Source organism: Rhododendron vialii, chromosome 2a (genome assembly GCF_030253575.1).
Source record: "Rhododendron vialii isolate Sample 1 chromosome 2a, ASM3025357v1".
Lineage (NCBI taxonomy): Eukaryota > Viridiplantae > Streptophyta > Magnoliopsida > Ericales > Ericaceae > Rhododendron > Rhododendron vialii.
The window spans coordinates 5,402,882-5,420,733 of NC_080558.1; the positions used below are offsets into that span (position 1 = coordinate 5,402,882).

The following is a 17,852-nucleotide window of genomic DNA, read 5'->3' on the forward strand; positions in this document are numbered from 1 at the left end:
CGATCCATGAGTTGTACTCTGCATATCCTTACGTTACTGAGGTTCAGTTGTTTGCCTCATTTACTTTATTTATGGATCCATCTGTGTTAATAATCCATACACTGGATTGTATCAAACGTTCCCTCTGTATTGGAGGAAGTCAAAATTAGATACATTCCTACAAAGTTTGCACTTATTTGAAACATTAGTGATCGGCAGATCAGATGAGGTCACTAACAAAATTTGTGCTGCTTATTCGGTTATGGAGCTGCTAATTGGGAAAAGAGAGTTAAGCATTTGCAGTTGTCCTTGCCTCCAGGAAAACCGGAGTCTGAATGTGATTTTACCCTGGACTATGGTGTTCGTCTTCCTCATTGCCCTCTGTCTCCCAGAGGAACTTAGCATATGCAGCAAGGACATGGCTGAAAGCAAAGAAACAAAATGACCAAACCAATTTGTCAGAAATGAAAAAATCACAAGTGGATATGGGATAAACAAGCATATTCGACAATGTTGGAACCACCGTATTCCTAAAGACGATTCGGATGGAGGCTAATGAGGAAATTGATGCTAACCTGTCCAGTGGTGTAGCTTGAACTGCTCTCTCAAAGTAAGACTCCGCTTTGTTGTGGTCACGATGAAGTTCCCACACCAAACTAGCATATTGTGAAATTATTTCGCCATCAGCCGGATCCGCTAGTATTGCACGCGAGTAGTATTCCTCAGCTCCCTGTAGGTCTCCCTTGGACTGCTAGCCAAGTAAACGAGTCATTGCACAAGAATAAACGAAAAATCAATTCTTTTTTAAACAAACCCAGGTGACAAGTCCTAAACAAACCCAGGTGATAAGTCCCAATGCTAACATCACATAAAATTAACTGAATAACCTCAATTAAGAAAGGGGTTTCACAAGAGAAACAACAATCTATAGGTCACAGAATTCCCAAAAAGGTTCTCTGAAAGCATGCCCCTAACTCACTCAAGATTTTATCAGATTTGTTTTTCGACTTTGAGTCACAACTGGTGAATTTGCAAAGCGATTACTTTACTTTCCACCCCACAGATATGGATGCATTAGAGCGATTGATCTGTGGATGTAGGCACGATGTGCTGAACGACGTATATCTTGTGTGTGCTTTATGTGTCGTCCTTTTTTGATAGCACTTCCTGGCCTCTAGATTTGTCTTATTTTCATAATTAGCACTCCTTACTGTCCTTAGAACTTTAACATAGAATGCATTACAAAATTCTTACAATAATGCATTACAAACTTCTTAAAATACTGGATTAGGGTTGACATTGTGAATTGAAGATTAGATACCCCCTTCAAACTGCATTTCAAATTTCAACAACGAAAGGATGAGATTCGATAGTCTGCACAATAAGAAGATATGATTCTAGAACTCTCTGGCACACTGATGTAAAAAATATAGGCCCGTCGGAACTTTATCTAGTATTTAGCTAGTGTTATGTCAACACCATAAGACTGGTAGCCTCAATGTGGTAGTGTAATGCAGCAACTTAGTGAATGACAATTAATGTGCCTGAATCAGTAATGCTGTGTTTGGACCAACATTTGTGAAGTGATTTATAGTTTAAGTCGAGGAAAACATCAGTCACATCTAAGAAAATAAACTGAAATAATAGCCTCGGTTTCCTTTTTCTCGGTAGGTCTCTCCATCCATCCATGATCCATAACAGTGTAACACAGCCTAAAGTGGACTGCCCATTTTGCAAACCAAGCATTTTTCATGATATGTCTACGTAGTTCTATGAAGCTATTACAATGTTCTACTATCCGTCTGTCTGCATATATTCGTGGAATGATCAGGTAAACATGGCTATGATAATTTACCAACATTCTTAGAAGTAAGGATCCTATAGTATAGTTGTTCTGCTACGAGGTCCTAATGTCTCATATAGTACTAGATCTTGTGGCTCACGATTAAACATGGCTTCAACATCATGAGAAGGTAAATTGAATGAGAGAAAGTAGGACAGAGAGATCACACCTGATGAAGGAACTGAGCATAATTTCTCAGAAACAAAGGGTTGGAACGGTTTTCCTCAACCCTCCTCTTGTAATAATCTTCAATTTTTCCACCCTTGTCAGAATCAGCTACAATTTGATCAATCTTCTCAAAGCCTCCGATACCATACGGGCGAATCGGGGCCTTTTCTTTGAACTCAACCAGACCTTTATCTCCTTCAATCTGCCATATCTCAGATGAGCTTTAGTTCATTCCCAAAATAGGGGTTCTAGCAACTTTGAAAACAGTTACGTAAAGAAACATACCTGAAAATGATCATTCCATGCACGATCGTCTTTTTCCTCCTCATCTATTTCCCAGAGAAAACAAGCATATGCTGCGAGAACATGACTGGATACGAAGAATAGATGTTAATTGGAAGAAAGTTTTCGAAGAGAGTGTTCCAGTTGAATTTGCAAATAAACTGGAAAGTGCAGAGGTAGAGGTCAATCTGACCAAGGTTTCATCACATGTCATAAAGTAAATGTTAACCATTATTTTCCCTAACCTGGAAGACCATTTCAACCATCTTCAAGCAATCTTTGCTTTTGGAACTGTTTCCTTGCTATTTCTTAGCAGAAATTTTTTTCAACAATTGGATTTTCTCTGTAAAACTGGATTCTTTTCCGAAAAAACACCACTCAAAACAACTCTCAACCAAAAGAAGCGAGTATTGTGCAAAACTGATCCTAAAACAACCACCGAACTGGTTAGATCTTCCGTATCATGTTCAATTTTTTTCTTTACAAATATCTTTCGCAAACTGTAGATCAACTCAGCCTTCCCAAATCACTTCACCGAGGCAGGGTCATCAATTCCAGGATCCTCCAATATGAGATTGTTCTATCAGGTCCATGGCAGAGTCCAATTGAATGAATCCATTAAATGGGTGCTTGAGTTCTTTCAAAGTACACGGCATAATTTGGACTTCTTTCAATAATATGCCAAGATGAATGACAGAAAGTACTCACCTATCTTCAGGGGAAGCTTGAGTTGCCTGTTCAAAGTAATTCAATGCTCTATCTTGGTTGCGATGAAGCTCCCATACCAACTTAGCATATAACGAACATATTTCACCATCTTTAGGGTCTGCCATTGTAGCTTGGAAGAGGTATTCCTCGGCCCCATGAAGATCTCCCTTATTCTGTTGTCAATTGAATTACGGCATTTAATAGAAGAACAATACACTTTTTGTTAAGTACATCATAAGAAAGGTTAGAGACTTTATTAATGAAACCTAAGGAAGCTTGAGGAACTTACAAAACATAACACATCATTTCATGAACCATAGTACACCTTAGGTCACCTGTACCCATGACTGCTTGTATCTGTGTTCCTATTCAATGTCTTCCGCAAGATTGCACAAAAGATTCTTCCCGGGAAGAATGCTGAAGAGTCTTTTGTGCAATCTTGTGGCTGAAATTGCATGGGAACAGAGATACGTGCACTTTTTCGGTACAAAAGATTTGATCTCATAATAGTATTCCTACAGCTTAACACACTTTTTTTTTTGCTTTACTCAGAAAATTAACTTCTATTATAACAAAGGGCAGAGACATTATCGCCAGAAATGAAAGGAAGCTTGAGGAACCTACTAAACTCATCATTTTTTTTTTTTTTAATTATCGGCAAAAGAAAATTTCATTATATACCGATAAAAACATGAACATGATTCAATAAAGCAGTTTGTAGGGATTTTATTGCCTACAGCTTAAAATTCTTGTGACTGCTAGATTTCCATACACACAAAGAAAGCTATTCGAACCATTGTGTGCATATGCATGATAAAAAACAAACATCATAATTGATTCCAACAAGGAAGAAGAAAAACTCACCAACAAAAGTTGAGCATAATTCCTCAAGAACAAAGGGTTGGAAGAAGGATCTTCACCAACCATCCTCTTGTAATACTCCTCCACATCACCACCACCACCAAACCACTCCGGAGCAAATCCACCACCACCAGCGCCACCACCGCAACCACCATCGCCACCAATCCCCAGACCTGTGGCAAGATACATACGAGGACTGACTGGTTCAACTCTCTCATCAATACCCAAATCTTGAAACTCACTCAAAACCTCTTCTTCTTCACCATTTTCCTCAATCAAGTCCATACCCTTATTACCAAAACAGAATTCCTCACTACCCATCTCCTCATTTCTCTCTCCTATCATGACATGCCTCTCCAGTGTCTCTCTCTCTACCCTTTCTTTCTCACTTTCTCCATCAAACCCATCTTCGGAAGTGTATATACAAAAAGATGGAGCTGATTGCAACGTTGAATTCTCACCAAAATCAAACGAACTTGACATTTCTCCTAAATGGCCCTCAGATCTAGCTCTACGAAGGGGTTTGTGATTAGAAGTGCTTGTTTTCCGACTGAATTGGGAGGACCCAGAAGAGATTGGAGAGCAAGAGAATGACCTGAGACTGCAGCGGCCGCAGCAACCACCATGTACGGCGGAGGTGCGGTGGTTGGAGCAGTTGTTATTGGTTTCGGTGGTGTAGAAGTTTTTGATTGGACTTTCTGAGAACAGGGTTCGAAGTACTGGAGTTGATGTGCTTCTCAGTAGCATCTGAGTGTCTTTTCTTGCTTGAAATTTTGTGAAAGACGTGACCTTTGAAAAAGAAAGATCCAACAATAAATTACTAAAATAGTAAGGAGTACGAGTTAATCTATATCTACAATGGGAAAATCTTTTTCGCGGCTGCGTTCTGAATAACTGTTTACTCGTATAGTTAAAATCTTTTTCAAATGGGGAGATTCTTATTTTAGTTAAAATAAGAATTTTTTTATTTCTTCCATTTCATGTTCGAATTTTGATGATTCGAACCGCTCAATGTGTTCAGAACGTGATTTTAAGAGTACTCGCGAGGAATCAGTAAAAAAAATGACCGGGAAAGGCTTCATCCGAGCAATTTTTATTTGAACCGTTCGATAAAAAATAAACAAAAACTGCTCGGATGAAGCCTTTCCGGTCATTTTTTTGCTGATTTCTCACGGGTACTCTTAAAATCACGTTCTGAACACATTAAGTGGCTTGGATCATCAAAATTCTATCGAGAAATGGAGGTCCTTATTTTATTAAGTTAAGGAGGTCCTCATTTTTTTTGCTGATCTATCTCTTTTTCTGTTTTTTTAGGTATCTAAATAGTTGTCCGCAGAACCGTCCCGATATATATATATATATATATATATATATATATATATATATATATATATATATATATATAAGTGTTTTGGACGGTTTTTTGAAAAGTTTTATTAAAATTCGAATCACTCATAACACTTTTGGACGGTTTCAATTGGTTACTGCCGTAAAAAACCTATTCACTGCTCTGCCATAAATAAATTTATTTCATTTAAAATATTGTTTTGGGGCAAAATTCACGTACAAACAGAATTTTCGTAAGGAATATTTCCATCTCTAACTGTTCTCCTTTTTGGGTCCATAGAATCAATCAAACCCTTTTTTAGCGCACGATTTCTAATATATTTTCTATCTAATTATTAGTTATATCTATATTTATATCTCTTCACTTATTATCCTTAAAAATTTTCCTCAAAATTTAAACCGAGCAAAGCTTACTCTAAAATCACACACCTCATGTGAGTGAAGTTCACAAATTATGTGGGTGTAATTGCAATTATACATGTGTGTATTGTACACACAAAATTGTTTCGGTTTTATGGGTGTCTACAGTTTAATTAGTGTTTACCCTAACCTAAAGAATAGAACTATGGTGATATAATTCGTAGACAAGATAAGTTAAAATTCATGAGGATAGTTTTAACATTTTATGAACCTTTGTATTTCAAATGAATTCACGCTCTATTAATTGAGAGTTGAGATGCATACAAGTGTGACAATATCCTAATTGAACTTTCCTGATAAATTTATTATTATTATTATTTTTGCGGTCTTGGTTTTATTAGAAAGAACAACCAATAATGCTCTACTATAGTTAAATGAAAATGAAATAAACTGGTTACATTTTCTTAATTCAACTAATTTTTTTTTTTTAAAATTATAGAAACTCCATTGATTGAAAGGAAGAACAGATACACTAAAAGAAACTCTTACCTCATGGAGAGAAATGGACAGCCATTCGGGCGGGTAGGCCTCCCAAGAGATACACCTATATATACACCTCAAAAACCATAACCAACAACCCAAGGCGCAATCAACAATCCAAGGCGTAATCCCATGAACACCCGAAACCTTCACCAATGGAAAGGGGACAACTCCACACTGGGAGAAGAACAGAAAAAGACCCGAAACCTCCACCAACGGGAAGACCCACGTGATGAATCCATCTTTATGCAAGTGGGGGCTGAATTTAGGCTCAATAGATCTCCATCTTCGATTGATCACAAGATCCAACTTAACTACTCACAAGCAAAGTTGAAAAAGCAAAATCCACAATATATGCATGTGAACTCCTTGTAAGATCCTTTTGGTGCTTTAATTTTTTCTTTTTTTCTTTCTTGGTGGTCCATTAGTTTCCTAAAAAAAAATACTTCCATTTCTCTTTCATGTAGAAATTAAAAGTCTTGCCACAAAGAACAATGCCAAATACTAGCTAGGGGCCTAGGGCTCCTTCTGTTTGAGGGATTTGGAATATGAATTGGAGATGCAACCTTTTTCTCAGGTCCTAGAAATTCGCAAGTCTTGTCATAAAAGGTTAGTTTTTTTTTTCAAAATTTTTTCCCAAAATTTTTATTCTAAGTTTAAATATTTTTCTGAATAAAATCTTCCTCTCAATAAGAGAAACCGAACCGAACTGAAGAAGATTAAGATAACAAAACAAAATTTGAAAAAAGTTTCAAGGGCACCAAGGAAGAGAAAATTAGGTTTCATGAGATGGTATGGGGTATATTTATTTATTTAAATTTGTCAAAGCATTTCTATCCTCAAAAGACATGATGCCACGTGTTGTAGTAAATAAAAACGTGTTACTTGTCTACTCACCGTTGAAGCAGGGAAATTAAAAAGCATTGGGAGACGAGATTTGAAAACACGCCTTTGGTTTGTACGATACTCATCGACCCGACCGAACAGTTTCGATTACCTTTAATGGTCGGTTTCGGATCCAATATTTGGGACTTTTTGCGTGGTTTGTCGGGCGTCGAATGCACTGATAATTTCCTAACCCGACCTGACTGACTAAGTATGAAATATATGTAAAAAAACCCTAATGTACTTGCCCATTTATGCATTTCACTCCTCTCCTCCTCCCCATCCACCCTCCCCCATTTTCTGTCCCACCCCAAATCGATCACCTCTCGATCCCTCTCTCTCTTTCACAGACCTCAACTCAGTCTCCCTCTAGAGCCGTGGTCGTGGGTGTCGTGACTCCGACGATCGACTGTGAGTGGTATATGTCTCTCTCTCACTGATTTTCTATGTATGCGTTTTTTGAAAGTTTGTCTTTTGGGATTTGATTTTGAAAGTTTGTTTTTTGGGATTTGATGCAATTTGTGCTGTATATGGCCTCGGCTTTCCTCCGTGGATTCACAGTTCACCGATCCTCTTTGGGACTTCTCCTTCTAGTGCAAAATAAGGAACTCTATTAAACTTGCCGACCCGACCGAACTCAACAAATCCAATCCGAAAGTCAATTCAGTCGAAATTTACCCGACCAAAGTTTCGATCGGTCTCAGAGTGGACATTTCAATAATCCGACCAAAGTCGGGGTGGATCCGACCCGACCCGACCTGTGGACATGCCTAACGGAGTAATATTTTGCTGTCTTTACCAAAAAAAAAAAAAGTTCGTGTATGATCTTTAGAAATTTTGCACCCTGATTTAAAAAATTCAATAATTTTTTCAAATTGCCGAGGGAGTTATCTAATAAAATGGTGCGGAAAATGCTTAGGGTGCGTTCCAGAACGTAAAAAAACCCTTTATTTTTTAAGAAGATAATTTCAAGCTTAAAAATTATGAATTTATTGAAATAGTATAAAAATACGCAAAATAGATCTTATTTGAAAAATCTCACCGAGATCTTTTATACGATGTAAAAAAATTTGAAAAATTATTTTTTATTTACATTATTTTTGAATTTAAAAATGTAAAATAAGCTGCTTATTTTTTAAGAAGATTTCTGGAATGGGGTAATCCTTTATCCAAAAAATGACATTACTATAAAGACCGAGAAAAAGGAAAAAATGCTTGACAAAGAGGATTAGAGGAACTAGTCTTTTTTTTTTTTTTTTTTAAACTCGAAATAAAATAAGAAACATAATTAAGTGTTTACAATATTAGGGTATGTGACCCCAACCAAATTCACAAATATAAATCTCTCACCGAAATCGGATCATCCCTTGCCAATGCATATGCATGCCCCATCCCTCTCTCACCGAAATCGAAGTATCCCTTGTCAATGCATCTGTAGACCCATCTCTCTCTCTTGGCTCTTCACACCCAAGCCTTCCAAAATTAACTGCCTCCTTTGTATTCGCTTCCCAATCCAAATTTCGTATGTCCTCTTTTCTTTATCCCTCCCCATCTCCCTCCATTGCCATTCCTCAATGCCATCTTGCTTCCTCGTCGTCCAATCCTCGGGCGGCGGGAACAACAACCATCCACCGCTGCCACCACCGCAACCGTCGCCGTGAAAGTCGTCCACATGAAAGGGCATTGCGCTGCCGCTGTCTCCGTCACCATGCCTAACGTAATCAAGCCCTTCCAGCTTCTAGAAATAAACATCATCTCGGGCCAGGACCTGGAGCTCGTGTCCAAGAAAATGCGAACCTACGCCACCGCCTGGGTCCACCCGAAGCGCAAGCTCTCCACCGTCGTGGACACCCAGGGCTACAACAACCCGACGTGGAACGACAAGTTCGTGTTCCGTGTCGACGAGGAGTTCCTCCGCCTCGACACCTCCGCTGTCACAATCGAGATCCACGCGGTTGGTTGGTTCCGCGACACCCTCGTGGGCACGGTGCGCGTCCTTGTCGGCAATCTTATTCCTCCTCCTCCGACTCGGCCCCACCGCCAGCAGAACCACCACCACCACTCCGGGATGCGGTTCGCCGCGCTCCAAGTCTGGCGTCCGTCGGGTCGTCCCCAGGGGTTGTTGAACATTGGCGTGGCTGTGCTCGATAGCTCCATGCGGAGCATGCCTTTGTATACCCAACTTAGCCGGTCAGCTGTAGGATACCGTGATTTGATGGGACAAGAGAATCCGCAACACCAAAACCAAGATAATAATCATGACACCAATGATCTACCACTTATGTTGCGTCGCTGGAGGAGCGAGCGAACCGAAAGTGTCACCACTTTTGATGATCTCTCAGCTACCCATGGTTCCATTGTTGGGATGGCACAAAAGAAAGGGCCTTCTAAGAAGGCTAGTTCACGGGTTAGTGATTCATCAGATTACTCCAATATTGTGCCAAACGGAAAGAGCAAGAAAGGGAAGGCAAGTTCTGTGATTAGTGGTGCAGAACTCATAACAAAACCAAAGGAGAAAGGCAGAAAAGGAAAGGGAAGCTCATTGGTCAATCTAATTTGTAGTTTTGAAAATGCCAAAATGGAAAAGCCTCCTAGTTTGGATCCACCCAAAGAAAAGGTACCCAATGACCCAAAAATTTATAACAACAAGGCCCAAGTAAAGCCTCAAGACAAGGCCCTAACGAAATGTCCGTCGATCGGGCCGGCGATGGAGAAGCCCAACTCAAAGCCCAATGGGTTTGAGTTTGAGGGCCCAAAAGGGTCTTCTATAGCGAGTGGCAAATACATGTATCGGGCTCCTCCGAAACCTCAATGTTCGTTTTGGTCCGAGTCGGAAGTGGGTCCCTCGCCATCCGAGGTGGCGGCCGCAGGGATGGTGAGGGAGAGGGAAAAGGAAACGGGAAGATACCCGTTGGACGACAACCACAGCTCGGTGTTGGAGGGATGGAGCGTAGACGAAAGCATGGAAGGGCTGCGGTCGAAGCTCGAAAGGTGGAGGACGGAGCTTCCAGCTCTCTACGATCGAGGGGGCGGGTTCGCGAGTTCTAGCTTCAGATCGACTGGCCAACGCGTACAAAGGAAAACCGATGACGGGACTAGTGGCTTGTTTTCGTGTTTTAGCAGCATATATGGGTACGAGTGCCAGTGTATTTGCGGTAAGCCACCGGAGAGAAAGAGAAGCCTTAGCCTTAGCGACCGATCATAGAGCTCACAAGCTAGTGCGGGCGGGCGGGCTAGCCAGCTTGCGCTCAGAGCCGGCTCCGAAATAAGTCCCTCAGGACCTCCGGCTTGGGTAACCCCCACCATGAGGCAAAAAAAAAAAAATGTAAATCTAATGTAACATTGATTTTATTTATCTTTCCTTTTATGTTTTTATTTCTTGCTGACTTAATTGTAACTAAGCAACCAAGTTTGGGGTCGGGCTTTGGCAACCCAAACATCAGGGCTGGCACGGCTTGCGCTCATCTCAACTAATCCCAAGGGCCTTAAAATTTGCGATTGAACAAATCTTAATGGAAACAAAGTTTAGAATGTTTGGCTTTCGTGAGAGTCGGCCCTGTGATCTCCTAAGGGCGAGCTCTTGGGTTACTGTCTCATGCCACTCGTCCAAACACGTGTGAGACTTTTTGTAACTGCTAGAGTGAGTGAGTGAGGTTAGTCAGCCATAGGACAATCACATGCCTTCTGTGTCTTCCATTCTTTCTTTTCGTGATGACGTTTTATGTGGGTATTTTTTTTGATAGAAGGAAAAAAATTTTAACAAGCAAGATGTCATATATAGATATCAACAAAAAATCAAGATTGTGGACAATATTCACCTCTCTATATCTCACTGTCCATTTCGGTTATCAATAGTCTGGATTTTAAAAAAACTCTAAATTGGACGAGTTTTTTAAAATTCGAACCGTTCAAAACACTTTTAGACGTTAAAATTGAAATCGGTGGAAGAAACGATAAAAGGTGAGTGATGGGCATAGACTTTCTATTGTAGCATGATGTGAAATGTAAATCGAAGCATTCGTTCAGTAGAGATTGTATAACTTGACCTTATCAAATTGTGCCGATAAAATAAACCAACCACATCATCAAATTGGTATTCAAAAATAGAATCTTGGAACAAAAGTTGACGAAGATTAAGGTATTTAAAAACTACGGTCTTGCTATTGTCAGTTCACTGGGCTGACAATTAGCACACTAAAAGGTAAGAAAAATATGTATTTTTGTTTAATTTTTACACCATTTAATACACATTCACACACATACTATTGTCAGGCCAATTGGGCTGATTTTAAAATTTTCATTAAAAACTTTGGTGGGAGTTAGTAAAATCAGATGATTTCAGGGTTGTCCATTATTATATATAGTTTCATCCATTTCCAGAATAACTTATTGCAATTCCAAATGAAAAATTACTTAACGTACAGAATCATTTTATTGGTTGTCTCGGCTAAATATCACCCCGACAAGGTTTTATAATGTAATAATAGGAGTCCCAAAGAGGAGATCAGATCTAGTACTAGGATTTTTTTGAAATGGAAATATATGTTTTAGACACAAATATCCATACATTTACATATCTGGAGCCGTCGATACACGTGAACCCTATACGTGTCCGGAATATCCGTGTCCAAAAACCTATGTCCATAGCTCTAGTCTTTTTGGACGTGTGAGTTAAACTTTGTTTGGAGAGAGGCTAATGGTTGCGTTCATAATCTAGCAAGGTTGGGTCTTCAGTTAGATCGAGGAGAGCAAGTGTTTGAACAAGCCCCATCAACAATGACGGAGACTTTGCGCAATGACCGCGATCGATGGTATTGGAGTTCATCGAGCTACTGCGTCAAGTGTTTTTGTTTCGTAGGGCCTAGGTCCTCTTATGTACCCAAAAAAAAAAGCACTTGTCTTTTTAAAAAGTCATTAATTGTTAATTCAGATAAGATCCCTTAAGCCATCACATAAAGATGTCAAGATCTGTGTTAACGATTCTGTTTTTTATTAAATGGGATCAAATTCTCATCGGTCCAAGTTTTGGACCAAAGGAAACGATAAAATCTGGACCACAAATTGGGATAATCAATAGTTTGGATTTATTCCAAGACTCCACCAAGTAAGAGTTCAAAATCTGGACAATAAATGGTTCGGAATTATTCAGACCCTCTTTCCAATAAGAGTCAACTCTTACTTTGAAGGTCCTCGGAGTAAATCCGAACCATTGATTGCAATGAAAGATGGTCCAAATTTTAACTCTCTGCTCCAGTTTAAAACTTGGACCAGAGAGGATTCAAATCCTCTTGCTTTTAAAGGGGCAGGGCAGTTCAACATAGGATTTGACTTTGCGGATAAAACTGGTTCCACTTGGGCAAGTGGACTCAACATCGGAATGATTCAACATAGGATTGACTTTAATTTGCTGATAAAGGGAAAAAAGGAAAAGAGAATAAATTATTATGGCGTAAACATTTGATTTTTTCAAATTAATTACATTTGGATAATTTGTGTGGGGCGGGCACAGACACTGTCTGTAAATGGTTGGTACCTTTAGCATTTTGCCTAAACATAGTTCCAAGCAACATTTTATTTGATTCAATTGCTATGCCATCGATTTTGACCCCAAAGTGAAAGTTTAAAAAGAATTAGTAAGAAAAAAGAATTAACCGAGACTGCCTGATCACTAATAAGAAACTTTTAATTAGGGGTCCGTCAAGAATAATGTAGATCGTGCGTGGAAGAAGGATTTCGGAAAGGCGGTTTCGGTGCCATGATTCGAGATAGCAGGAGGAGCTTTGTTGGTGCTATTATGGGGAAGTTGTCGTCGCGTGCTAGCCCTGCAGTGGTAGAAGCCATGGCAATCCAAAGAGGGATTTTGCTGGGGAGCTAGTTGGAGTTAGGGTCAATTGGAGTGGAGAGTGATGCTCAAGCTGTGATTAATATGAGGGCAGATTGTGACTAGTCAGGAGTTGGGGGTTATTATTCATGATGTCCAGGCCTTGGGTAGAAGTTTTCAAGTTTGTTCTTTTTCCTTTACCCGTAGGTCTTGCAATATGGTTGCTCATCTGTTGGTGAGCAAAAGTATATTTGGAATGAGGTCTTGTCTTTGGATTGATTCCCCACCGTCTTGGTTACCTTGATGGAAAAATGACGGCTAATGACGTATTTTGATAATTAATATCTGCCAAGGACATTTTCAGTATTAACAAATATTCTTAGTATTCCTTGGTGGATATTAAATTATCAAAACACGTTCTGGACATTTTTAGCATTAGCAGCTATGGCAGCTTTCGGGAAGAACTCCTCTGCTCCAGCTGCTTCTCTCATCTTCTCTGATGTAGAACAAGTAACGACCGAATTCATGGATCAGTTGGAGGACCGGTCGATGCGTCGGAAACCCAAACAAGCGTTAATTGCGGATTACCACCTAAGGTGTGACTGATGGTAGATTTCGGCGTAATTCTTTCGTTTAAGCTTTCAATTTGATGTATTTGACGTTTTAGGAAAGTTTTATTACATTAATTACTCTTAGCGTATAATTCCTTTTCAGTTAGTTTTTTTTTTTGGAAAGTCATGTTTTTCTTTCTCGCTTTCAATATGAGGAAATTTTGTTTATAGAGCACCGGTAAACAAATGTTTACGGAGCTCAATCTCGGCTATCCAAAAGTATTTTGGACGGTCTGAATTTTAAAAAAACTATTCGCGCAAATAATTTTAAAATCCGGACTATTGATTGCCGAAACAAACGTCTAAGATTGCACAGCTCCGTAAATAGGGGCTGTTTGCAGCTGCTTCGAAAATAAGTTTCTCTCTTTCAATTTTGGTAGTTTCTCCAAATTGTGAGTCTTTATTTTTCAGCATTATTTCTAGGATTTAGGGTTAGGCCTTGTAAAAGGGGTTGTAACCTAATTTCGTATTTTACTTTTACATCAAAATATTCAGGCTCAGTTTGGATGACCGAAATCTTCAGTAGGAATAAGAATATGATTACTAGGAATGAATACAATACCTAAAGTAATTTCATTACAGTGTTTAATTTGGATTGAGTCAGTATTCTTATGCATGAATTAATTTTTTTGAAAATTTATCAAAGTCAATATTTTCTATTTTTATTGATTGAGCTAAGAATCTAAGATTCCCATGGGGGTAAGAAAGGGATCAGATTCCTACTCAATCTGATAATGTGATTTCTGGCCAGATATGTCGTTAGAAATCACAATCCTATTTCTGTCTCTCCGAAATATGAGAATTCTGAGAGTATGACATCACATTTCTATTCTTGTTCCTTCTAAACGTCGGAATCATAGAAGTATGGCATTACATTCACATTCCTCCTCAAGATTTCCTGCCATCCAAATTGAGCTTCAAAGTTTTCTCTTTTCTTATGGATTCAAGAACTACTCATGGATTCGAGTGCTTTATCTCTTTTGGAATAGTATGCTAACTATTCTTTTGTAAATTCCGTTGCGTCATTCTCAATCATTCTTGATTCCTCTAGCTTGAAACTGGCCTGGTGATTCAAGGTTGGGATTTCAACACGCTTATGTACGCGGGAGACCATGTCAAATAATTAATTCTGTTGTCATTCTCAATCAATATTGTTGATTCCTCTTGATACCTCTGGGTGATTTGAGGTTAGGATTTCAACACACTTACGTATGCGGGAGACCATGTCAAAGACTAATTCCGTTGCGTCATTCTCAATCATTCTTGATTCCTCTTGATTCAAGGTTGAGATTTCAACACACTTACGTACACAGGAGACCATGTCAAATACTAATTTCGTTGCGTCATTCTCAATCATTATTGATTCATCTTGATTCAAGGTTGGGATTTTAACACACTTATGTACGTGGGAGACTATGTCAAATAATTCCGTTGCCTCATTCTCAATCATTATTCTTGATTCCTCTTGAAACCTCTGGGTGATACTTATTCGAGGTTGGGATTTCCAACACACGTACGCGGGAGACCATGTCAAAAAAAGACAAGTCTAAACCTTGCCTTGTCAAACTGCTTTATTATAAAAATCCCTATTGCACAGTTATACCGAGGTAGGTGACAGTAGAGCTTCACTTTCTATCGTACAAATATACTTTAGAGAGAGGGAAAGAGATCGAGAGATGGAGGAGATGCGTGAGGCAGCAATGGCATGTTACGCGAACATGTCCAACGAGCAACAACAACTGGTTGTGAGTTTCTTCAATTCAATAGACGCGGAAGGAGACGGGAAAGTGAGCACCGCCGAGTACTTGGATTTCCTGAAGACGAAAGGCTGGTGCCAGAAGGAGGTGCCGCAAAACCTGTTTGAACATGTGGACGCGGACAACGACGGCACTCTGGATTTCGAAGAATGTGTTACTTTTTACTACTTGATTACATTCAAGAGGTTTTTGTTCTGCAAAGGGTGCGGCCTCCATTTCGTATGTGTCGAATGTCACAAAAAGGAAAAGTCGTACGATCTCTGCAGTTCGTGTTATCATAATAAGAACTTCAGCCATGCACACTCCTCCTTCTTGGATAACAATACTCCCCTCCAGCCCAACCAGCCCAGCAAAAGGGTAACATTCTACTATCTCCTAAGGGATCCCGCATGGCCTTACCGAGCGGGACTCCCTTTTCCCGATCTAATTGCAACGATTCGAGCCGCTCAAAGTGATCAGAACGTGATTTTATAGGTACCCTCCAGAAATCAGCAAAAAAAATGATCGGGAAGGGCGTCATCCGAACAGTTTTTTATTGAACGTTCAGTAAAAAACTGCTCGGATCAAGCCCTTCCCGATCATTTTTTTTGCTGATTTCTCGCGAGTACCCTTAAAATCACGTTCTGCACACTTTGAGCAGCTCAGATCGTCACAATTCGATCGGGAAAGGGGAGTCCTGCACGGTAAGACCGTGCGGGATCCCTCATTGGATCCCGAGTGTGTGTATATATGTATATATTAACTTTCACAATTAGTTGTGAACTAAATGTGGTATTTTTTTTATGCTTTTAGGAAAAATGGAAGCGGCGCACAAAGAAGGTGGTAAAGTTCGGTGGTCTATTAACTTTGCAATTAGCTGGGGCAGGTTTTTTTGGTTCCATGGGAAATTAAAGCACTAGTATCGTTAGTAATTCTGCATTTTACAGCATAACAAGGCTTGGATCGAGCCAAAAAAAAAAAAAAAAGGCTTGGATCGAGCAACAATACACAACTGTGAATTTTTATATGTTGGTTTTAGGCAGAATGAAGCGCTATTCGTTAATTTGTGGTTTGACTATTCTAAGCCGAAATATCAATTAATTTCGACCATGAATTTAAAAAAAGCTGCATGCGTGCTGTTGGGTGAGTCGTGGACCTTTCTCATGCTTACTTTTGATGATAAAAGTCTTCATTTGTTGAAACTCATTGATGAATTCTAACAGTGCCAAAAATCTAAACTATCGATTTGGATTAATATTATTGCAAAACAAATTGGCCTAAAAAAAAAAAAAAATTACTGGCTCATCGAATTGGAACACACCTACCCTCCCTCAAGATATATAAGCAGTCAGCCTCCTACGAGGGATTCCTCATTTTGCTTATACGTGGACCTCCCATTTTGGGGTCATTTTTTTATGATCCCAATCATTCAACTTATTTAAAATATGTTCTTAAGTCCCATTATTTACGATAAACGTTAGAGAGAGGGAAAGAGATTGAGAGATGAAAACCTGGGATTCCAATCAACTGCTTGCCAGGGTCACCAGAGGCAAGTTTCAATAAGTCCCATAATTTACGATAATAATTACATGATTAACAATTCTTAATTATTGGGTGCATAAATGTGCAGCAAACTTGCTAACAACATGCAGCCCAATCTATTTCGACACATCAGTGCAAAATATCGCTTTTGCACCAAACTAACTCTTGACAATTGGTCTGCAATGGTATCCCTTCCTCATAATGCTTAACCATAGCGCAAATACTTGAACTGTTATTTGCATCTCTACTTTGCAAATTTGATTCATCCACATAAATGAACTATTTAATTTGCACTTAGGAACTATGCCCACCGCTCCAAAAGCTAGCATACCTTGAAGGTCTCAATCAATTTAATATCAAAACCAAAGAATGGGCCTGGTATATTTGGTACACCGATGGCCGTCTACAAGGCCTAGGTTGGAAATCTTTTGTGGCTGCTCATAAGTTAAAAGCTTAATTGCAAGAATACCCCTTAAACTATCATTTTTTAGCAACTTCACCTCCCTGACTACAAAATTCAAGCAACTTCACTCTCTCCCCCATTTTCTGTCCAATTCTGATAGAAATTTGGATGGAAAATTTCAAAATTGGATGAAAAAGTAAATCAATGTACAAAAATGCCCTTATACACCCTTTATAAAAATCTATCTTCTCCACACCTCAATACCAGATAAAACTCTCTCTCTCTCTCTCTTCCCTACACAATCTCTCTCCTCTCCTCCACACCACTATAACATCACCAGAAAAATCCTAAACCTAAAACCCATTTATACTCCTCCTCCTACCTCAAAATTACCCCCTCTCAACTCACCACCCCACACCAGTAAGTCTTAATTAAGGCAGAACATCAAAATAAGGTCTTTTCAAAAAACAAAAAGAAGAGAAGGTCTCCATTGGCAGCCATATGAAAGCATCTCCAACCCAAACTCTAGAAATTAGTTTTTAATCAAGAAGTGATTATAGAGCATATGACTACTTATCTTATAGCCAATAACTAATTTCTACTTCTATCTCTATTTTCAAATCAATCTTCCCCTTCCTTCATTTTCCCTCATGATTTGAGTTTAGTTTTAATTTAAAATGTTATTTAATTTTTTTTTAATAGAAAGACGATGATTGATGTAAAACACGTGAAGTCCCAATTCTATGATCAGCTGAACCAAACCAAG

General features: G+C 39.2%; 3 protein-coding genes across 3 annotated transcripts; 2 read left to right on the plus strand and 1 right to left on the minus strand.

The window, feature by feature from the left end:
• Positions 1 to 26: 26 nt before the first annotated feature.
• LOC131316990 (uncharacterized) lies at positions 27 to 8,647 on the minus strand. Its single transcript, XM_058346572.1, has 8 exons — positions 8,461 to 8,647; positions 6,098 to 6,402; positions 3,845 to 4,630; positions 2,981 to 3,153; positions 2,276 to 2,360; positions 1,992 to 2,192; positions 555 to 727; positions 27 to 401 (listed from the first exon to the last, which is right to left on the minus strand). Exons 1-8 carry the CDS (start codon positions 8,645 to 8,647, stop codon positions 323 to 325), a joined length of 1,989 nt encoding a protein of 662 aa, XP_058202555.1. The 3' UTR covers positions 27 to 322.
• LOC131316676 (uncharacterized) lies at positions 8,430 to 10,348 on the plus strand. The gene has a single exon (XM_058346111.1). It carries the CDS (start codon positions 8,646 to 8,648, stop codon positions 10,176 to 10,178), a length of 1,533 nt encoding a protein of 510 aa, XP_058202094.1. The 5' UTR covers positions 8,430 to 8,645; the 3' UTR covers positions 10,179 to 10,348.
• Positions 10,349 to 14,940: 4,592 nt separating this feature from the next.
• On the plus strand, positions 14,941 to 16,240 carry LOC131316316 (uncharacterized). The gene is made up of 3 exons (XM_058345638.1): positions 14,941 to 15,519; positions 15,955 to 16,097; positions 16,129 to 16,240. The coding sequence occupies exons 1-2, from the start codon at positions 15,082 to 15,084 to the stop codon at positions 16,051 to 16,053; spliced, it is 537 nt and encodes a 178-aa protein (XP_058201621.1). The 5' UTR covers positions 14,941 to 15,081; the 3' UTR covers positions 16,054 to 16,097; positions 16,129 to 16,240.
• The last annotated feature ends 1,612 nt before the right edge of the window (positions 16,241 to 17,852 follow it).